We start from the raw sequence: 20,587 nt of genomic DNA on the forward strand, positions 1-20,587 counted from the left end.
CACTAATCTGTCACAATAAAAAAGCTTAGTTTGAGAGCTTAAGTACGAAAAAAAAAGGTCATGTATACTCATACCAAATAAATAGTTCGGACTGACTGACTGGGCCTTGGATTGCAATAAAGGTTAATGATATATTACAAAAGTTGGTTTAGTTTAAAGAGATGATAAGAATTAAAGGTGGCCAAAAAAATTTCCCTCAAAAAATTGAATCTGAATCAGTGAGGATGAGTAACCAGTGAGATGGTGTTCCATTTCTGAATTTGTTTTGAATATAAAGTCATCCATGAGTCTACTACAGTCATTGATCAACTCTTTACATATACAGGCAAGGTTAGTCCATTGCGTTTTGTTGTTCTTCATTGCAGGCCCGTCATAGGAAGCCACTTGCTCTTGGCCACCGTCTTCTCTTTTTATTCTCTATTCCATATCTATTTGATATCTCCATCCAATACAATGAAAATAGTGAATTCATCACACAAAAAAACACAAAAAAACCCATGCTGTGTCCTCCTCACAGAAAAAAAAAAAAAAAAAAAAAAAAAATCTATTTTAATGGACTTCATACATTAAAATGGTTGAAGTGTCCCTTTTTCATTACAAACTATGTTGAAGAATTATTGACCAAATTTCCCTTTTTTGTTTCAACCCATAAATCGTTGTTAGTTGTCACTTGAGAGGTTTTCACCAGTGGCTAATTATTTTGAGAGAAAACCTAAATTTTCAATTTTTATTTTTTATTTTTTATTATCAGCAAAAGGAAAATTCATTGATGTAACATAGAGTATAAAGAGTACATAAAAATTACATCAAAAAGCCAGGAGGGCTAAAGACGGCATTAGCATCTAGAATCATATCCCAATCCCAACTTAGTTGACACATGCACTCAAGCCAGGCATATGCTATGCCAAAAAGCCAACATCAGAAAAACCAGACCAAAGCTCAATCTTCCCAAAAACTCTTAACGGCTTCTTCTAGTTTCTATGGTGAATTTTCAGATTGGATCAATGAAAAGAGAGGCTTGAATGTTGGTTCTTTTCTTACAAATAACTTCTGAGATCAGGGTCCAAGCTACAAATGCGTTTACTCGTGGCATGGAGAATCCTCTTTGACGTCAATCACAGCCTATTATCAAATCAAAACCTTACATAAAATGTTAGCATTAATTTTTTTGGTATGTGTTCTAAATAATGTATGTTGGGTTTTGATGTTAAGCATGTGGTTCTAAAGTTTTTTCCCAACAGATTGGGCTAGTGATTGTGGTGGGCACCCCAATTCCCTAACAACTTCAATCTTAGAAAAATGCAATAAAAAAAAAATTAAAATATAAAATTACGAATTTTTAGACAATGGTAAAACATTTTGTAACACAATCTAAAATAGAAGAGTACTGAAAAACAAATAATTAATATAAAAAAAATTATATTAAAAAAAAAAAAAAAAAAAGAGGAAAAAAGTTTAGGTGTGAGCTTGAGAGGTGTGTCCTACTGTTGTTGTTTCCCCCACGCACATGAAGTTAGAAACGGATTACAATGGCCCTAAGATAAAACTTTCTCACATCCTTCACAACTTTCCTTGTCCAATGTTCATGTTAATCAAGAAGGTTATGACACAAAGTAGCAAAAAAATTTAGGGACAAAGCCGTTTATGTACAACATTTTTCTAAAAAACTTAAAGATTCTATCTATTCTTAATTTTTTCATATATATATATATTAGTAGTATACCCGTGCTATGCACGGAATTTTTTTTATACCAAAAATAAATAAATAAATAAATAAGTAGACATAATTTTTAGCTTAAAATATGTTTATCTAAATTTTTTTTCTTAAAAATGATATTTATACTTCACTTTAAATCACTTATTTTTGTTTTACAAGTGTAAATATTATTGTCCGTTTCAATTTTTTTTTTTTTTTTTAATGCTAATAAGTTAGATGATTAAATAAATCAACAACATGATACTTTCAAAAAAAAAAAAAATCTTTTAAGGTTCAAGCTGTTTGAATTTTGAAATATCAAACTTTACTTTTAAACTATAAAAATTAAATTAAAATAGTATTTGAGCATGTTGTTTGGTAAGATCAAAAGTTATAAATTTCATTATTGCTATTTAAATATGTTTACTTCACACGTTCAATAATTAGAATTTTCATTCTTACTATTTAGACTTAATGTTAAATTTTTGCAGTATTTAAGAATTCAAGCTTTTCTTAGTTTTCAGGTTCTTACTTAAATTTAACTTATAGAAATTAAATGTGTGAAAAAAAATTACACGAAAATGTGTTTTGTGCCGGTATGTGTTGCCAACAATATTTTTTTTTCTAAGTATTATGTGATAAATACATGTGTTATAATTCAATTGGTAAAATTAAAGCAAATAAATTTGAGTAAATTATAAAAATTACATTGTCTAACCATAATTGTAATCCTATGATATTTTATTTTATTTTATTATTTTTTTTTTTTTGGAATTGTAACACTTTATATAAGTGAAACAACTCACTTTTTCTTTATTTTCGCGATGTTGAATTGTAATTATTTTAAAGTTAAATATTATAAAAGTTTCAAAATCTCATACAAAATTATTTTTAAAATCAAAACTACGTAAAGATTGTAAAATAAAAGTTAAATGTAAGCTAACCAATGAAGATTTTTTTAATTGTTTAAAATTAAAAAAAAATTAAAAAAATAAGTATGAGATATTGATCATAAGACTTTTTACTAAAAATCTCGTTTTGCTTATATAAATGAGATAATAAGATTCACTTTATGTAAGTGAAACAATTCATTTTTTTTTTCTTTTTCCGATATGAAATTATAAAATAAAAGGTAAATGAAAGCTAGCTAACGGAAATTTTCTTAATTATTCAAAATTAAGAAAATTCAATAATTTTAGAATAAGGGTTTGGAGCTCCTAAAAAGTTTCTTTCTAAAAACTTCATTTTCCTTATATAATATATAGATAGATAGATAGTGAAACCAACTTTAATTTTTCTTCTTCTCCCGATGTGGGATTATAAAATAAATCATAAACTAATTAAAATTTTATTTTTTATATGGTTAAATAAAAGTTCATCAATGGAAATTTTTTGAATTTTTTAAAATTAATAAAATCAATATGAGAAATCGCAATTAAACCAACAAATCGATCAAATCTAAAATGGTTCAACCTAATCGATTAGATCAAATGACCAACCAACATATACAAAAATTAATTAATTAAAATTTTTAAATGTTATTTTAATTTTAAAATTTAAACTGTCTTGAACTAAAGTATACACAATACTATACTATTAAGATTCACTTTATATAAATGAAACAACTCAGTTTTTTTTTTTTTTTCCAATGTAGAATTATAAAATAAAAGTCAACAATTATTTGAATGAAAAATTTATTTCTAATCAAGCAATCTCAGTCTTTCAATCATTAATCAGATCAATCTTTAGTTTACTTCGAATCAAACAAATCTAATCAATATATTTTGATAAAATCGCTAAAATCGCGGTTAAACTAATAAATCAATCAAATCAAAAATGATTTAGCCTAATCGGTTAGGTCATAATTAATTAATTAAAATTCTTAAAATTTAAACTATATTGAATTAAAATATGTACAGCACTACAATATTAAATGAGATGAGAATATAAGATTCACTTTATATGAGTAAAATAACTCATTTTTTTCCCAATATGGATTATGAAATAAAAGCTAATCAATGAAAATTTTCTTAATTGTTTAAAATTAAGAAAATTAGTATGAGTTATTGAAACTCTCATAAGGCTTCTCACTAAATGAGATAGGAATATAAAATTCTTTTTATACGAGTAAAACAACTCATTTTTTTTCTTCTTTTACCGATGTGAGATTATCAAATAAAAGCTAACTAATAGAGATTTTCTTAATTATTTTAAATTAAGAAAATAAAAAAAAATTAATGAGATATTAAAACTCTTCATAAGGTTCTGCACTAAAAATATTATTTTTCTTATATAATATATAGATATAGATAACTTCTTTATATGTTTTACAAATAAATTGCGACTGTTTAATAAAATATAATAGTATGATGAGAAATATGTTTAATATTATTCAATTTTCAATTTCTAAATTACTTTTGTTTTTATTTTTTACTAGAACACATGCGCTTGTGCACTCATACACATATATATATATATATATATATATATACATACACTAGGTAGAGAAGAAGAAAAAAAGCCCGTGCAAAACATGGGTCAAATGTTTAAATAAAATATTTGTATGAGAAAATATAAATTAATTAAATTGATTATTTGTGTATTATCTTTTAGGAGAGGTATAAACAACTTAACTTTTTATAAAATTTAAATTTAAATGAAGCATTTTTATATATTTTATACATTTTAATATTTTAATTTAAAATATGAAATTACCTAAAAGTGATAATTTTCGTTATTTCAGATCGATTATCACAACAGATGGGGAGATTGATGCGGATGTGACACATAGGATTAAAACAGGATGATGTAAGTGGAGAAGTGCATCTAGGGTACTGTGCAATAAACGAATACCCAGGTAAGTTCTATAGAACAATTCTTAGACCAACGATATTGTATGGGACGGAATGTTGGGCAATCAAAAAACATGTAAATAAGATGAATGTGACTGAGATAAGTATATTAAGATGGATGTATGGCAAAACTAGACAAGACATAACTAGGAATGAGTGTATCCGAGAATGGATAGGAGTAACATCGATAAAAGATAAGTTGAGAGAAAATCGATTGAGATCGTTTGGTCATATTCAACAGAGACCAATAAAGGCAATAATGAAGAGATGCGATACAGTGACAGTAGATGGAGGGTTAGGGGACCGGATAGGCCTACATTAACGTTACCTAGTGTTGTAAATAGAGATATAGATCTACTTAATTTGACTAACGAAATGATCTTTGATAGAGCCGTGCAGAGAAGAAGGATTCATGTAGCCGACCCCATTTGATGGAACTTAAAAGAGTTGGTTTGGTTTGGTTTGGTTTGGTTTCGAGCTCATAGACAAATAATAGGAAAGACACAAATGTGTCATCTTTTTTTCTTTTTTTTTTTTGTAGTAAGACACGACCTATTAGATAAAATATAAGGTTTAGTGAATTACGTTGGACCAATGATGAAAGAGCATTAAAAGAAAAACACAAATAACCATTACTGAAGTTCAAAATAAGTAGTTCTATAGGACAAGAAATAATTTCCGGGATGCATCCTGTAAGCAGTTATTTCAATATATATATCTAAAGGATAACTAGAAATCAATGTCCTTGAAGAACATCCATTTCCTCCATAAAAAAAGAAGGTTCTTATACCCAGAAGGAACCCGAAGTTCTTTCCACTCATTAAGAAATAAGAGTCAAATAAAGGTTCTCAATGATCTATGCAAATCTCTTGGTCAAATTTTAATCCAATGCTCTTGGTCAGCCAGTAAGTGCAAGTTTACAAGATGTTAAATTAACAAACAGAACTTTCGAAGACCAATTGGGATGGACTAAAAATACCACAAATATATCAAACAAATTAAATTTGAGATTAAAAAAAATGAAATAAAATAAAATTGTGTAAATCATGTTACACTATTTGGCAGAATAGCATGCTCCCACAAAGAAAATACATGATATGGACCTTCTAAAATGAAATACTCAAGGTTATGAGAAATGAAAAGTAAATAAAATTGATAATAAAAAAAATAAAAGGAGACGAAGAAGAAGAAGACATAAACAGGAAAAAAAATAAAAGGAAAACTAAGCAACTAATTTTGATATGACAATTCTGGATGCCAAGAAATTACCTTTAAAACTATCATCAGGATAAACAGGGACATCAAAGTAGATCAACCCCCCTCGGAAAAGGCCCTTCACAATTTCAGGATCAAAAAGTATCAATGAATTTGCTTCCTCCTTACAAACTTTATCAATTGTTGCCATTTCTTCTTCTGAGAGTTTCTACAAAAGAAGAGGGGGAAACAAAACCCCTCTAAAAATTAATCAAATAAAGATAAAAATGGAAGCTATACCGAAAAAAGTGCATAGTTGAGGGCTTTATGTCTATGCTTCACTGCCAATAAATTTAAGGAAGCACTAACTAGTTCGTACTTCCAGTTCAGTATCTTTAGGTGGACTGGACACCTTACCTTAAATTCTTCCAATGTAAAGTTGACAAGACCAACTCCCCACCATGGCTCAATCACAAAGTCCACAGGTTGTATAGGTAATAACTCTTTCGCGATTGACTTGTTCAGCTTCCACATAATTTTCTGGATAGCTCCAAAGAGTAAAAAATAGTCAGGAAACAATAAGTGCGATCCGTTTCTGAATATAACTTGCCATAAAATACCAGAATAGTATATTTTAAACAAATTTCCACATTCAGCAAATTTGAAGACCCCAAAATATTTTAGCAAGCCTAGAGAATTACGAAGCGCGATACATATGGTTAACAAAAATAAAGCTCATGACAAAGAATTAAAACTTCTTATCCTCTAGATACTTATTATCCGTTGGAAAGAAAATAGATTGTCATCCAAAGATGAAAATATTCTGTCAGTCATGGTTTTACATCTCATCGTTGGTTTAATAAAAAAAAATGCATTATTAATACAAGATGATGAAGCGATGATGAAGCAGCATCCAAGATGTATGCAAAGGCCAAATGAGCAGACTACCAAAACCATCTCAGACCAATAGATTTGGTTTTCAGCATTAATCAATTGAACTCTCGCACTTTTTTTCTAAGTAAAACACTCAAAACTATTTTTCCTGCCCGTGTTTCTCCTTACTTTCATCTTTACAAACAGCCTTTTTGTCACTGGGAATGAACGAATAATAGTATTTCAAGACAAAGGAGTCTTCTGTGGAGGCAGTGGCAAAAGGAGACATCTCTCAGGTTGTCCCTATAAGTCTTTAATGAAAAACTGGCAGTCACAAGAATTGCTAGGTGCTTCTTTGGAGGACTCGCGATGAGATGAAAGGTAGTCAGATATCTCAAGCAATACACATTTCACTGTCAATAGCTTCAACTCTCTACCAACTTGACTAATAAGTATTCCACAACATGAGAATACTACATACTAACAATAGTCACTAGATCATGGACATGTAACAAGTAAATATTTAATATATAAGGCTCCCCTTTCCCTATCTCTCTTTCTCATCTCCGTCTTTCATTCTCTATAATATATAAAACACTAAAATAGTAAACTTTAACATTCATTTTCACTCATTTATTCTCATCTTACATCTGAACTCTCATTAATTATAAATCATTATCCATAATATATCATATTGTGCCTAATTTTTGTTAGTATTCCCATTTTAAAGTTACGGAGGGGGGCACTACAAACCAGCCCCAAACCCGGCCCGTTGCTACCGCAATTGTAGGGCAGATGCCGGGGGTGATGGCATGGTGGTGTAGTATCAGCGGTTGTCGTGGCTTGATTTTTTGCTATGGTGGCGACGGTGGCCAACAGTTGTCAATGGTGGCTGGTGGAAAAAAAGGAAGGTAGAGGGGAGAGATCTCGACCAAGAGGGCAGTGGTAAGTGTGAGTTGATCTGTAGTGGGGTGGAGGGGAAGGAAGGGCAGGGAAGGGTAGGAGGTGGTGGTCTGTGGTGGGGTGCAGCCTTGTAGGAAAGGGGATGAGGGGAGGGGAGGGGAGGGGAGGGAAAGGGATGACCATAAAAAGAATGGTGGTATGTGGTGGCATGGAGGAGATTGGAAGTGGAGGGAAGGAGAGGGGCTAACCATGAGGGTTGTGGGGCAGAGTAAAGGAAAGGTGGAAGGAGAGGGGAAGGTTTGGTTGAGATGGGAGCTAGAGTCAGGGTAGGGGGAGAAAATGTTTAGGTGGTGTGGACCACATTTTAATGGGTGATATGCAAGGTTCTGAAAAGCAGTTGCGGTCACCGTAACGATGGCGGTGGCGCGGTTGCGGTTGCGGGGTGTAAAGGCCGTAACGTAACGGTTGCGGTAACCGGAACTGTGAATTTTTTTATTTTTCGCACAATTTGAAAAAAATTTACCGATACGTATATTTTTTTTCCATGATCATATTTATTGGGTTTAAAATAAATATTTATCAATTTTGTAAATTTTTAAGTATAATCCAACATATTTCATATTTTTAATTACTATAAACTGAGTTTTTTTACATTTTATTTTAATCATTAATGACTTTATATTATACAAAAAATCAATCACTAACTATTATATATAAGATAAATAATGACAAAAGTAAGAGAATAAATAAGAGCCTAAATATATACATATATATACATATTTTAACCAAGCCAAATAGATAATGACCACACTTATTATTATTATTGTTATTTTCAAACAATATATAGATAGAGACACACAAACAAAATGGTTAAGTGATAGCAGTTGAATAGAATAGCATAGGTTTTACAGCTTCAACAAATCAATAACATGTTTTTCATCTTCCCTCTTCTCTCTCTCTATCTCTTGCTCCTACATTTTCTTTCTTTATCTTTTCTCTTCTCTCTATCCCTATTCCCCCATTCTCAGCTTTTTTTTATGTGTTTTTTCGAAAGAAACAGTTCGGAACCGTTACGTAACGGTGCGTAACAGGCCGTTACGGCACCATTACAGCCACTACAACAGCCGCTACGGCCGACACACATGTGAATCTCAATCACACTGCAAAAGCGGCCGTAACGGGTGGCGGTAACCACCAAAACCGTTACGTAACGGCGTTACGTAACGGTTGCGGCCGCTTTTTAAAACCTTGGTGATATGTCATGATGTGATGATGCTTAATGTAATTAGAAGACATCATTTTAGGGGGGTAGACAATTTTTTAGTATTTCCATGGATTACCCTTGATCTAGGTTGAATCAGGGTCGCCCGGTGTCCCGTGGCATTTTTCATCACAAAATCATAATGGTTGCTCAAAATTGGACCAAACTAGGAAAAGTTAGGTGGTTCAAGGACCAAAGTGGGAGAATCTTTTCTTTAGGAATCAAAGGGGTGAAAGTATAATTTACCCATAAAAAAATGAATCCATATAATCGTACTCATATAATGGTTCTTCTACAAATATCAGGTTGTAAATATGTGAAGATTGGTAATCATTTTATACATCAAGACAGACTAAAATTGATAGAGGTGTAGACAAATGTAGGTACTAGCAAACAAGTTACCATATAAATGGTTTTTAACTGTACCTTAGATCTACACTTGTTCATGATATCAATAAATTCATTTCTTCCTATTCCTGTAAGTCACAAAGCATCTGCAGCACTAAAATTCGGGATGCTGTCATGAGGTTGCTCTGCAGATAATAGAAAAGGGTATGAATGATAAAACACCAATGAAATTTGAATAAAATATTGACACATCTTGCTAAAGTGAATATACAGCTACACAGAGAACGAAACCAGGACAGGTTGAGTAACACCGAAACATAGATCCAATCACAGGAAATTTCATTTAAAGAGATAGTAATGAACTTAAAAAAAAAACATACACACACACACACAGCAAAAAAAAATATATATATATATATCAAACTTCAACCACGTTGTGTCAGATAGTCATTCCTGCACTAACCCTATTACATGTGGACAAGCAAGCGGGCATAACCTACCAGCGATTGTCACATATAGTATGTGCTAGAGTAACAAAGATTGTAGAAAATGTACAACCTCCTTGATCTCCCCTGATTTGAATAAGTAAATACTGACAAAAGAGTTAATTCATAGTGATATGAAAAAACCGTCATAATTTCTGATTCAAGCACGATGACCACATATGTTTGTGAAAGCAAAAAGCACATGGCAGTACTTGGTTCAATAACCAAATTCCTGATAGTGTAGAGCAATACAACCCATACTGTGTTTCATATCCAAAAATGTGGTTTCCATCGGGGAAATTTAAAACCAACATACTAGTCACAAAGAAACAGCTTGAAGGGCACCTCACAGAAAGATGCCATCCGAATTAATGCACTACAACTTCTGAATACATAAGCTAAGCATAATATAACAAATGAAATGGCAGCACCTTTAGCAAAATCATATTAAATCTTATCAAAAAAAAAAAGTACCATTTTTCACGACTTTGAAAATCATATCGCAGTAATATCTGAAAGGCAATACCCTCATTACACGGCAAACATACTCCGCAAGGTGATAAGAAAACAGCTGCAAACAAAAAAAATTAACAAGTAAACTGCATGATTCCAAAGATAAAAGAAAAAAAGAAGCCACTGTTAACTGAACATCAAAGTCCCAGGGTACTGTTTCTATAAAATTTTTACTTCACCAATAAAAAGAGGAAGTGCTATAATAAAAAATATTGTTGTATCTTGTAACAACTCCCATTTGATGGGACTTAAGGCAAGGCTTGGTTTGGTTTGGTTATCTTGTAACAACTGTGAAGTTGAAAAAAGGAAAAGAGGGAACTTTTTGTGCAAGAATGTGTATACTAGGATATATTTTGAACAGTAACAAGCATTCAAAATAGCCAAGGATGCATCTGAAAAGTGAAAACATAGCATCCATTCAAACCATCCAGCCTCTCCATAACTGACATAGCATGGACCAAATTCATTGAAAAGTCCAAATATGAAGATTTATTTGGTGCTACATCCAATATGTACTTATTGATTCTCTCAGAGAAGTGAAAGGCAATACATGGTACATGCATGTTGGAACACTAAGGGGATGTTTGGCATCCCCTAAAAAAACTAAAAAGTTAAAAAGTCACTGAAAAAACAAAAATGTTAACATTATTCCCATGTTTGGGCGGGAAAAAAATACTAAATAAACAGAAGGCAAAATTACGAATTTGCCCTTTTGAATTCAACAGCCAAAAGTGCATGTCAGTGTACCTATCTTTACACATTTTACCAAATGCACTGACGTGGCTAATTGTAAGCCACGAATTCCCAAAGTCAACAAAATTGAACAATGCACTGAATGCACACAGTACGTGTTAGGAAGGGTACAAGAGTAATTTTGATATTTGATACAATATTTTATTACACATTTTTTCGTGAAAAGTCAAAAAATTATCCCAAACATACATCTTTTTTCTCTCTACTTTTTTAGCCAAAAAGTCAAAAATAGATCATTCCAAACAACCCCTGAATCTCAAAGCTACACAAGCATGGAAAATGAGCACAAAACAGATATATTAATATTGTAGCAGTATGAACGACTTCTTTAAATACTTAAAAAGCAAACACAATTTCCCTTATTACGCACCACTAAATTCTTATCCTGCACAAAGACAGCACATTGAGCAAATAAAAGGGTAAGACCATAGGCAAACAATAGACTGCATTGCACTCTGGTCTATGATACATGGACTCTTTTATTTATCCCAAAGTACTCATCATGTCTACCAAATATGATACGGTTAAGGGTATTGGACAAGTGTCGACATCCATACCCAATTTAGATACTTAGATCCTCTAATTTTTTTTAAGATAACTGTCATAATTAAGTTGGATTATTAATTAACATACACACATTGTTCAGGGAAAATAAATGGATAAGTAATCATTTGTTGCTGTGAACATGATATAAGAAATAAAGAAAGGGAAAGGAAAAAGGTAGGTAAAATGTGTCCTTTCCAAATCCCTCCCCAAAAATTGGATTCTTTCTTCCATTGTTACATATTAGTATAATTTTTTTAAACATTCAAGTTCATTCATGCCTATTGAAAACTAATGCTTTCATTTACATTTGAAGAATTTAGTAAGATTAGCCTATTATGATATAATTCTCTTCAACATATTCATAATACAAACAAAATTGCCCAACTGTTCATAACAATGAGAGGGGTCAAAATGGAGTACTACACTTGGTGACTGCTTCACAATATTGCAAAACACTATGCCATATATATTGCATCCCACCTAAACAGGGTTTTGGGTTGGATCAGATGCAGGCAAGATTACCCAACAAACATGTTAAGAAACTCATGGAATAAGTATAACCCCATAAACCAACTTGTCATGCACTTTGTGAAAAAGGTAATATGTACAGTTGAAACGAGTAAATAACCTTCGGTCCAATAATTGAATTAGTGAAATATATCACCCGTTAGTATATCAATTTACTTATTGCTAACCGTGATTCACTCGCGTTAAACTGGTTGCCAAGGGCCTATGCACCCCTGGGATTATTCGGCCTTTGATCTCGACACCCAGTGCCAATCAAATTGGTTTTAATTGGGAGGATTCTAATTGGTTTTAAATACAATTAAGCCAAGCCACCAATTCTAGTAACCAAAATTGAAATCTAGACTATCTCATTTTAGCTAGAAAATGTAACATAACTAGCAGAAGAACAAGGTTTTTTAAACCAGAAATATCTAATATCAGAATCAACAAACAAAAACCAACCTTCTGTGCCATTCTTCCTTGGAATTCAGAACGGCTTGAAGCCGTTTCGGAAGACTCACCCAAGGACATTCTTCCTTAATTGCTTTCAATATCAACTGGTCCTCAATCGTGTTCGGAATGTGCTGCATATTGTTACCTAAACACTACACTACTCCTGCAAATCAACACACGATCAAAAGCCACAAATTGATACCGAACCGATCTCAATCTCAACAGATCAACTAAAATTTTCAATGCGATGGATCGGAGCAAAGTTGGAGTGAAATTTACTGAATCAACGAAACACAATCAATTGAAAGATAGAAGGAGGTACGAAGAGGCGGTGTTTATTAAACCTGAATTTCGGTGGCGATTGGAAGTGCAAATGCTGGTGGATTGAGCTAGGGTTTGGAGTTGGGAGATTTTTGGGTCCAACATCTGGGAACTGAGATCCGGGTGCATGCAGTTGAAGAGGTTGAATTTTATTTGCAGGCTTCGATGAATTACTACTCCCTCCCTCCGTCCCAATATTATTCCATTTTTCATTCTACTTTTCAAAAATTAAGTATAAAAATAACATAAATATCATACTTTACCTTTTTTTTAAAAAAAATTATTAATAACATAAAAAAAAATATAATTGTGACATTGATATTCTCTATAAAAAAAAATATACTATCAAAAAGTAATTTTAAAAATGATAGTACTACATGCATCAATTAATATACATATTAATATATTAAGGCCTCGTTTGGGAACAGGCTAATTTAGTAACTTTTTGACTATTTAGCTAAAAAGGTAGGTAAAAAAAACTTGTATGTTTGGGATGACTTTTTGGCTAATTACGAAAAGATGTGCAAAAAGTAGAGAGAAAAGAGAATCTTTGACTTTTTGGTATGGGCTGTTGGCTTTTTGGCTAATTTAGTAACTTTTTGGCTAATTGGCTAAAATAGCCTCTTGCCAAACGAGGCTTAACTAGTGTTATGTCATTATTATTGACCCTACCTATTATACAAATTACAAATAATCAAAACCTCTAAAATTATGTTACATTATCTGTTAGTATACTAGTTAGTACATTAATTGATACATATAGTATTATTCTTTTAAAAAATCAATTTTTTCAAAATGCAATAATTATACTATTAAAAAAAATTAAATTCCCTAAAAATGTCCATTATTTTGAAACAGATGAAATATTATAATTAGTGGGACCCACCTTCTTCGTTGTCACTGTGTTTGGCAGTTAGGTCCCGTTTGTTTGGAGAGTTAGTGGGGGGATTGGGATTGATAGTGAGGTAAAACTCACTAATATTGTGTTTGTTTTGAGAAATGCGGAGAGAATTGATAGTGAACTCCGGATTAGGATGGGCCTCCCAAAAGGAATTCGGATGGACCTCCAGGACTTGGTATTAGAAAAATAGTCTGGCCGACTAGAAGTTTTTTATTTTTATTTTATTTTTTACATGTCAAGCATTTTTTTTTTTAACATTAATGTTAAGTTTTTATATTTTTTGTTAAGTAAAAATCATTATTTTATTTATTTTATTTTTTTGGAAATTTTTTATTTTTTAAAAAATTTTACATGTTGGGTATTTTTTTTAAAACATTAATGTTTAATTTTTTATATTTTATTATTTTATATTTATTTTATATAAAAATAATTTAACAATCCGTACACTAACAACTATCATCAAAATAAATATAACTTTACTTAATTCTCTCACTATCAATCTCTTCACTATTAATCCTCTCACTATCAATTTTTTCAATTCTATCTCTAAAAACAAACGGGCTTAACAAATTTTTGTTGGTCGGGGTTTCCTGATTGCGAAGCTCGGATGCGTCTTGCTTGGGACTATAGTTAAAAAGTTAAAGTATATTTTTTATTTTATTTTTATATCATTTTATAAAAAGTTAAAAAAATTTATTAAAATCGTTTGTAAGCAAACATGGTTTGCCCCATAATACACAGAGATTAACGATATGATGAAATTGAATAAAAAGATATTAGGTTAATGATATAGAATAAAGAATATTTGTTTATACATCACTAAATTAATAATATTAATACTATTAATAAAAAAATTAAGATTTTTAAAAAATAAAATTACAACTAGATAGAGTCTTTTATTAATTTATAATAGTTAGATTTTTATATGTAAATTATGAAAATAAAAAAATATTGAAACTTTTAAATTTTATCACAATTTATGTATCAGTTTTTATTTTGTTATAACTTCAATCATGCAACTTTCAACCTCATTGCTAAAGTTATAAATTTGGGCAAGTTGAACCCAAACAACTCGAATCAAGCTTGTAAATTTTAAAAAATTGTGTAACATAATTTTTAATTTTGTGAGAACTTATGTAAAATTCAAAATTTTGAATAAATTTAAATGGACTTGGACAAAGACACCAGATGACCTAAACAATCGAAACAAAATTATACATATAAATATATAAAATTATTTGCTAATTTATTTTTTAATAATAAATAATATTAATTAAAAATTTAATATTAATAAACAAAAATAAAAACACATTTTAGAAAGGGATTATTGAATAAGTTGATATTAAAAAAATATTTTATAATGGTATAAAATAATTTAAATATGATTTTGCAAAAATTATTTTAAATTTAAAAATTACAATAAAAATTTAAATATAATAAAATTAAATTTCTACAAAATAAAAGCATCTATATAAAGATAAAAATAAAAAATAAAAAAGGTAAGAAGAAAATTTAGAATGATATTCTCATTTGATCTGAAAATAATTATAGATGATTAATAAACTATCACCTATAATCCTCATTTTTTTAAAATTAAAAAAAAAAAAAGATATTTCACAAACCATCACTTTTATTAGAAAAATAACATTGATTTATATTTGTTTTAACAAAACTCACTTTTTGGTAATTTGAGCCAAAAAAATTTCTTTTTTTATTTTAGTTTGTTTAATTGACAACTAAGGCCTCGTTTAAGAACAGGTTAATTTAGTAATTTTTTAGCTATTTAGTTAAAATATGAGCTAAAAAATATTAGTATATTTGGGATGATTTTTTGACTTTTTACGAAAAGATGTGCAAAAAGTAAAGAGAAAAGAAAATTTTTGACTTTTTTATATAGGTTGTTAGCTTTTTGATTTTTTTAGTGACTTTTTGACTAAACAAATCACTTGCCAAACGAGGCCTAAGGTCTCGTTTGGCAAGTGTCTATTTTAGCTTAAAAGTCTAAAAATCACTAAAAAAAAAATTTAAAAGTATAATTTTTATCTTACAAACTCATGCACAGTAACCTAAAAACTTATGCACAGTAGCTGGTGCACTAGGTAGCCAAATTGGATTTTTTGTTCCACACCTTTTCGTGTACTAGGCAGCCATCAAAAATTGTACGCTGTGCTTGCATGGAAAAAAGTTATTGGGAGTCTTGGGTGTATTTGGTTTGTGCTTTGAGCTAATTTTTTTTTTTTAAATACGGAGATAATTTAGAAAGTTTTTTGATTTATTTAGTTGTATATTTTGAAAATAGTTTTGAAATTTAGGAGTTTGGGTTAATTAATATTTTGTTATAGTAAAGTAAATGTGTATGAGAGAAAAAATGATTGAAAAATGGAGAAAAGAGAAAAAAAAAAAAGTGATTGATTGATCTATAGTAGAAATAGAAGTAATTTTTTAAAAAAATTGAAAAAATTTATTACCAAACATGTTTTTAGAAATTTTCAAATCCAAGTTAATTTTCAAAAAAAAAAAACACAAGCAAAAGAAAAATTAATATTAAACACAAGTTACAAACATGACGGTGCCGTTTGGTAACACTTATGTTTTCAGTTTTCTGTTTATATTTACCAAAATTTTAAAAACTCAAATAAAAACTTGTTTGGTAAAATTTTTGATTTATAAATCAGTGGTCTCAGTTTATAAATTTGGCCAAAAAATGAAAATACAAAAAATGTGTTTTCGTTTTCAGTTTTCAATTTTTTTTTTTTTTTACCACCCAACACTAACCACCACCACCCGCCATCATTTTCCACCACCGTTTTCCGCTAGCACCACCCACCCCTCACCACTACCTGCCACCACCACTCACCATCCACCTGCCACCACCACCCACCACCCACCTGCCACCCACTCGCTACCACCACTCACCCCTTGCCACCGCCACCACCACCACCCACCTGCCATCCACCCGCCACCACCCACCACCCGCCACTACCATCCACCACCACCCGCCACCTACTTGCCACCACCACTCACCACCCACCTGCCGCCACCATCCACCACCTGCCACCCACCCGCCACCACCACCCGCCACCACCACCACCACCATCACCCACCTGCCACCACCACCTACCATCCACCACCACCACCCATTCGTTACCACCTACCACCCGCCATCGTCACCCACCCACCCACCATCCGCCACCCACCTACTACCACCACCTGCCATCCGCCACCTACCTGCCACCACCACCACCTACCCGTCACCACCACCCGTCACCACCACCACCCACTACCCGTCACCACCTGCCACCACCCCCACCCCCACCACCATCCATCGTCACCCACCACCCTCTACAGTCGCCCACCATCACCACCCACCACCACCCACCGTCCGCCACCCACCTGCCACCACCACCCACTCGCTACCACTCACCACCCGCCACCGTCACCCACCCACTTACCATCACCACCCACCACCACCCGCCATCAGCCATCCACCTACCACCACCCGCCACCACCACCACCACCACCCACTCGCTGCCACCCACCACCACCACCACCACCCACTCGCTACCACCCACCACCCATCATCCACCATCGTCACCCATCCACCCACCACCACCAGTCATCCGCTACCCACCTGCCACCACCACCCGCCATCCGCTACCCACCTGTCACTATCACCCACCACCACCACCGCCGCCGCCACCACCCACCGTCACCACCGCCCACCACCTTCCACTGTCACCCACCATCACCACCCACCACCCACCTGCCACCACCGGCCACCACCCACCTGCCACCACCGGCCACCACCCACCATCAGCACCCACCACTCACCCGCCACCACCACCACCACCACTCGCCACCGTCACCCACCACCACCCGCCCATCACCACCTCCAACCACCACTCACTCGCTACCACCCGCCACCGTCACCCACCCACCCACCACCCGCTACCACCACCACCACCCACTCGCTATCACCCACCACCAACCACCACCACCGCCACCACCATCACCCACCCGCCACCCACCTACCACCACCACCTACCATCCACCACCACCACCACCACCATCACCCACCCGCCACCCACCTACCACCACCACCTACCATCCACCACCATCACCCACCCGCCACCCACCTACCACCACCACCTACCATCCACCACCACCACCACCACCCATTCGCTACCACCCGCCATTGTCACCCACCACCACCACCCACCACCACCCGTCATCCGCCACCCACTTGCCACCACCACCGCCCACCCACCCACTACCCGTCACCACCACCACCACCACCACCCACCACCCGCCACCACTCCCGCCACCACCCATCTTCACCCACCATCACCACCGCCCACCACCCTCCACCCTCCACCGTCACCCACCATCACCACCCACCACTACCCGTCATCTGCCACCCACCTGCACCACCACCCACCACCACCCATTCGCTACCACCCACCACCCACCACCCGCCACCGTCACCCACCCACCTACCATCACCACCCACCACCAGCCATCCGCCACCCACCACCAGCCATCCGCCACAACTCACCACCACCCGTCATCTGCCACCGCCACTCGCAACTACCACCACCACCACCACCCACTCGCTACCAGCCTCCACTCGCCACCACCCACCACCACCAGCTACCCATCAACCACTGTCACCACTTTCCACCACCGTTTTCCGCCGCCACTTCTTATTTCTCACTCTTTTTTATATTTTTAAATTTTTTAAAATATTTTGTCAATTACCAAACGCGTTTGTAGTTTATGTTTTTCTAAAAATAAACAAAAAAAAAAACAAAAACCAATTTATAAATTTTTATAAATATAAACTGAAAACGTAAACGTTACCAAACACGCACATGAGTACAATACAAACGTGACAAGTTACAATGCCGTGCATCGTACTGTCATGCGTTATGACAGAAGTTGTCAATTTATCCATTTTTATATTATTTATTTTTATAATTTTAATTAAAAAATAAAAAATTCATTTCAAACAAATTAATTTTTTTTTAATTCATATTTTAACTAAAAAAAAAAGTTATTAAAATAATATGTTCCCAAACAAAGCCTAAGATTAAAAAAAAAATAATAATAACAGGATACACCATATTTCATAAATGCTAAAAAAATCTAGATAAACAATAAAAAAAAATATTTCAGACCCAAAAAAAACACTCACAATTGTATCCACAATAATGTGGTATCATATGTATCAATTCTTGATTTGCTATACACTCAATGACATGGTGCCTAACTCTCTTATTATATCATTCTGGGTGAAAGTGTGGGTCAGTAACATTGCTGAAACAATAAATTATCACATATAACTCTCATTTTCTTTTTTTTTTATTATATATAAAAAAATAAGGTAGTGTTTGGTAGAATTTTAGAAATATGATTTGATAATAGAGTTGTATTTTGAGTTTGTGAGTTTTAGAATTATGATTTGAATGGAGAAAATTTGTTTAATTATGAGTTTTGAAAAGAGTGTTGAATTAAGTTTTGAGTTGAATGTTGAATTGAGTTTTGAAAATTGATGTGACATATGAAGTAAGAAAAAAAAAATTTGGTTATGAGTTTCAAAAAATTATAATTCATAATTAAACACACAATTCAATACTCTATTAAAATTTCTGATCAACAGTCATTACTAAACTCTTTTTAAAATTCAATTCAAAAAAATAATTATTAACCAAAAATAACACTCTTAAGCAAACTCTTTTTAAAATTCAATTGAAAAAATTAATTATTAACAAAAAATAACAGTCATAACCAAACTTTTTTTCAAATTCAATTCAAAAAATTAATTATGAACAAAAATTTACAATTAAAACTTTTTTTTGTTGAAAATATTATAAATTTGATGGTCACAATAAATATTCAATTAATACTGATCATATCGAACTTATAATTGTATATTTGATTTGAATTATGTTTTTTTCAATATTTTCCAATTAATTTTATATATATGTTTGATAATTATTGTCACAAATCATTTGCTAGTTATTATATTATTATTTTCAAATAAATGGCCACAAAATTTATCAGTATTATATATATTGGGAATCATACAAAAATTAGAATATCATTTCATTAGTATCTACACAATTTCCGAACATGATTCAATATTGTTAGAATTTTTTCGTTTGCTACATTTTATCAATTTCGTGGGAAACCGTCTATTTCCATGAAGGGAAACCCGTGAACCCTATGTCCTTTTAGTTGGTATATCATTGCGCCTTTGCCTGAACCAAAACCCATGAACACTCTTAACCAAACCCTATGTACCTGTAAACCTGTCCTGCACAGCCGTGGCCTCTATTGCGAGTCATCTTCAGCGCCTCAATTCTAATAAAAGCAAAAAAAAAAAAAACAAAACATGATGCTATAGTAAAGCTTTTTGGCATGTTGTTTGGCTAAGGCTACAATAGCCTCATAGCCTGACTTTAAAACACTCAACAACTTCATTACTTCACCCGTGAACACTCTTAACCAAACCCTATGTACCTATGTACTTGCCAACCTGTCCTACACAGCCATGGCCCCTCCTGCGAGTTATCTTCAGCGCCTCAGTTCTGATAAAAGCAAAAAAAAAACAAAAAACAAAAACAACAAAACATGATGCTACAGTAAAGCTTTTTGGAATGTTGTTTGGCTAAGGTTACAATAGCCTCATAGCCTGACTTTAAAACACCCAATAACTTCATTACTTCAATACAATTAGTAACTTCTTCACCATCTTCATTTATCTTCATCATTGAATAGTATCAATACAACCACCACTAATCTGAAACATACAACCAGCTCTTCTACCAGCTACCTCAATTACTTTCACAAATTCAGTCCACTACCTACCTCAATAAATTTCAGAAATTCAGTCTATATATTTACAAATCTTGATCATGTAAAACAAGAAGTGTAACGCCCTCAAAATAAACCCATCATAACATACATTCACGATAAATA

General features: G+C 33.2%; 1 protein-coding gene across 10 annotated transcripts; it reads right to left on the bottom strand.

Annotated features, from left to right (window-relative positions):
* Positions 1-302: 302 nt before the first annotated feature.
* On the bottom strand, positions 303-12,916 carry LOC114261151 (uncharacterized). 10 transcript variants are annotated; one of them, XM_082874265.1, is made up of 7 exons: positions 12,729-12,872; positions 12,394-12,547; positions 10,087-10,183; positions 9,206-9,312; positions 6,160-6,282; positions 5,818-5,971; positions 725-1,122 (listed from the first exon to the last, which is right to left on the bottom strand). In XM_082874265.1, the coding sequence occupies exons 4-7, from the start codon at positions 9,224-9,226 to the stop codon at positions 1,112-1,114; spliced, it is 309 nt and encodes a 102-aa protein (XP_082730391.1). In that variant the 5' UTR covers positions 9,227-9,312; positions 10,087-10,183; positions 12,394-12,547; positions 12,729-12,872; the 3' UTR covers positions 725-1,111. The 10 variants fall into 10 exon arrangements, 8 of the variants coding, with proteins under 8 accessions (XP_082730387.1, XP_082730391.1, XP_082730392.1 ...); XM_082874266.1 differs by lacking the exon at positions 10,087-10,183 and having other exon boundaries at positions 12,729-12,914; XM_082874262.1 differs by lacking the exon at positions 725-1,122 and having other exon boundaries at positions 5,552-5,971; positions 12,729-12,885.
* Positions 12,917-20,587: the final 7,671 nt, after the last annotated feature.

The sequence above is a fragment of the Camellia sinensis genome, chromosome 6, assembly GCF_055761805.1.
Source record: "Camellia sinensis isolate YWXY chromosome 6, ASM5576180v1, whole genome shotgun sequence".
Classification (NCBI taxonomy): Eukaryota; Viridiplantae; Streptophyta; class Magnoliopsida; order Ericales; family Theaceae; genus Camellia; species Camellia sinensis.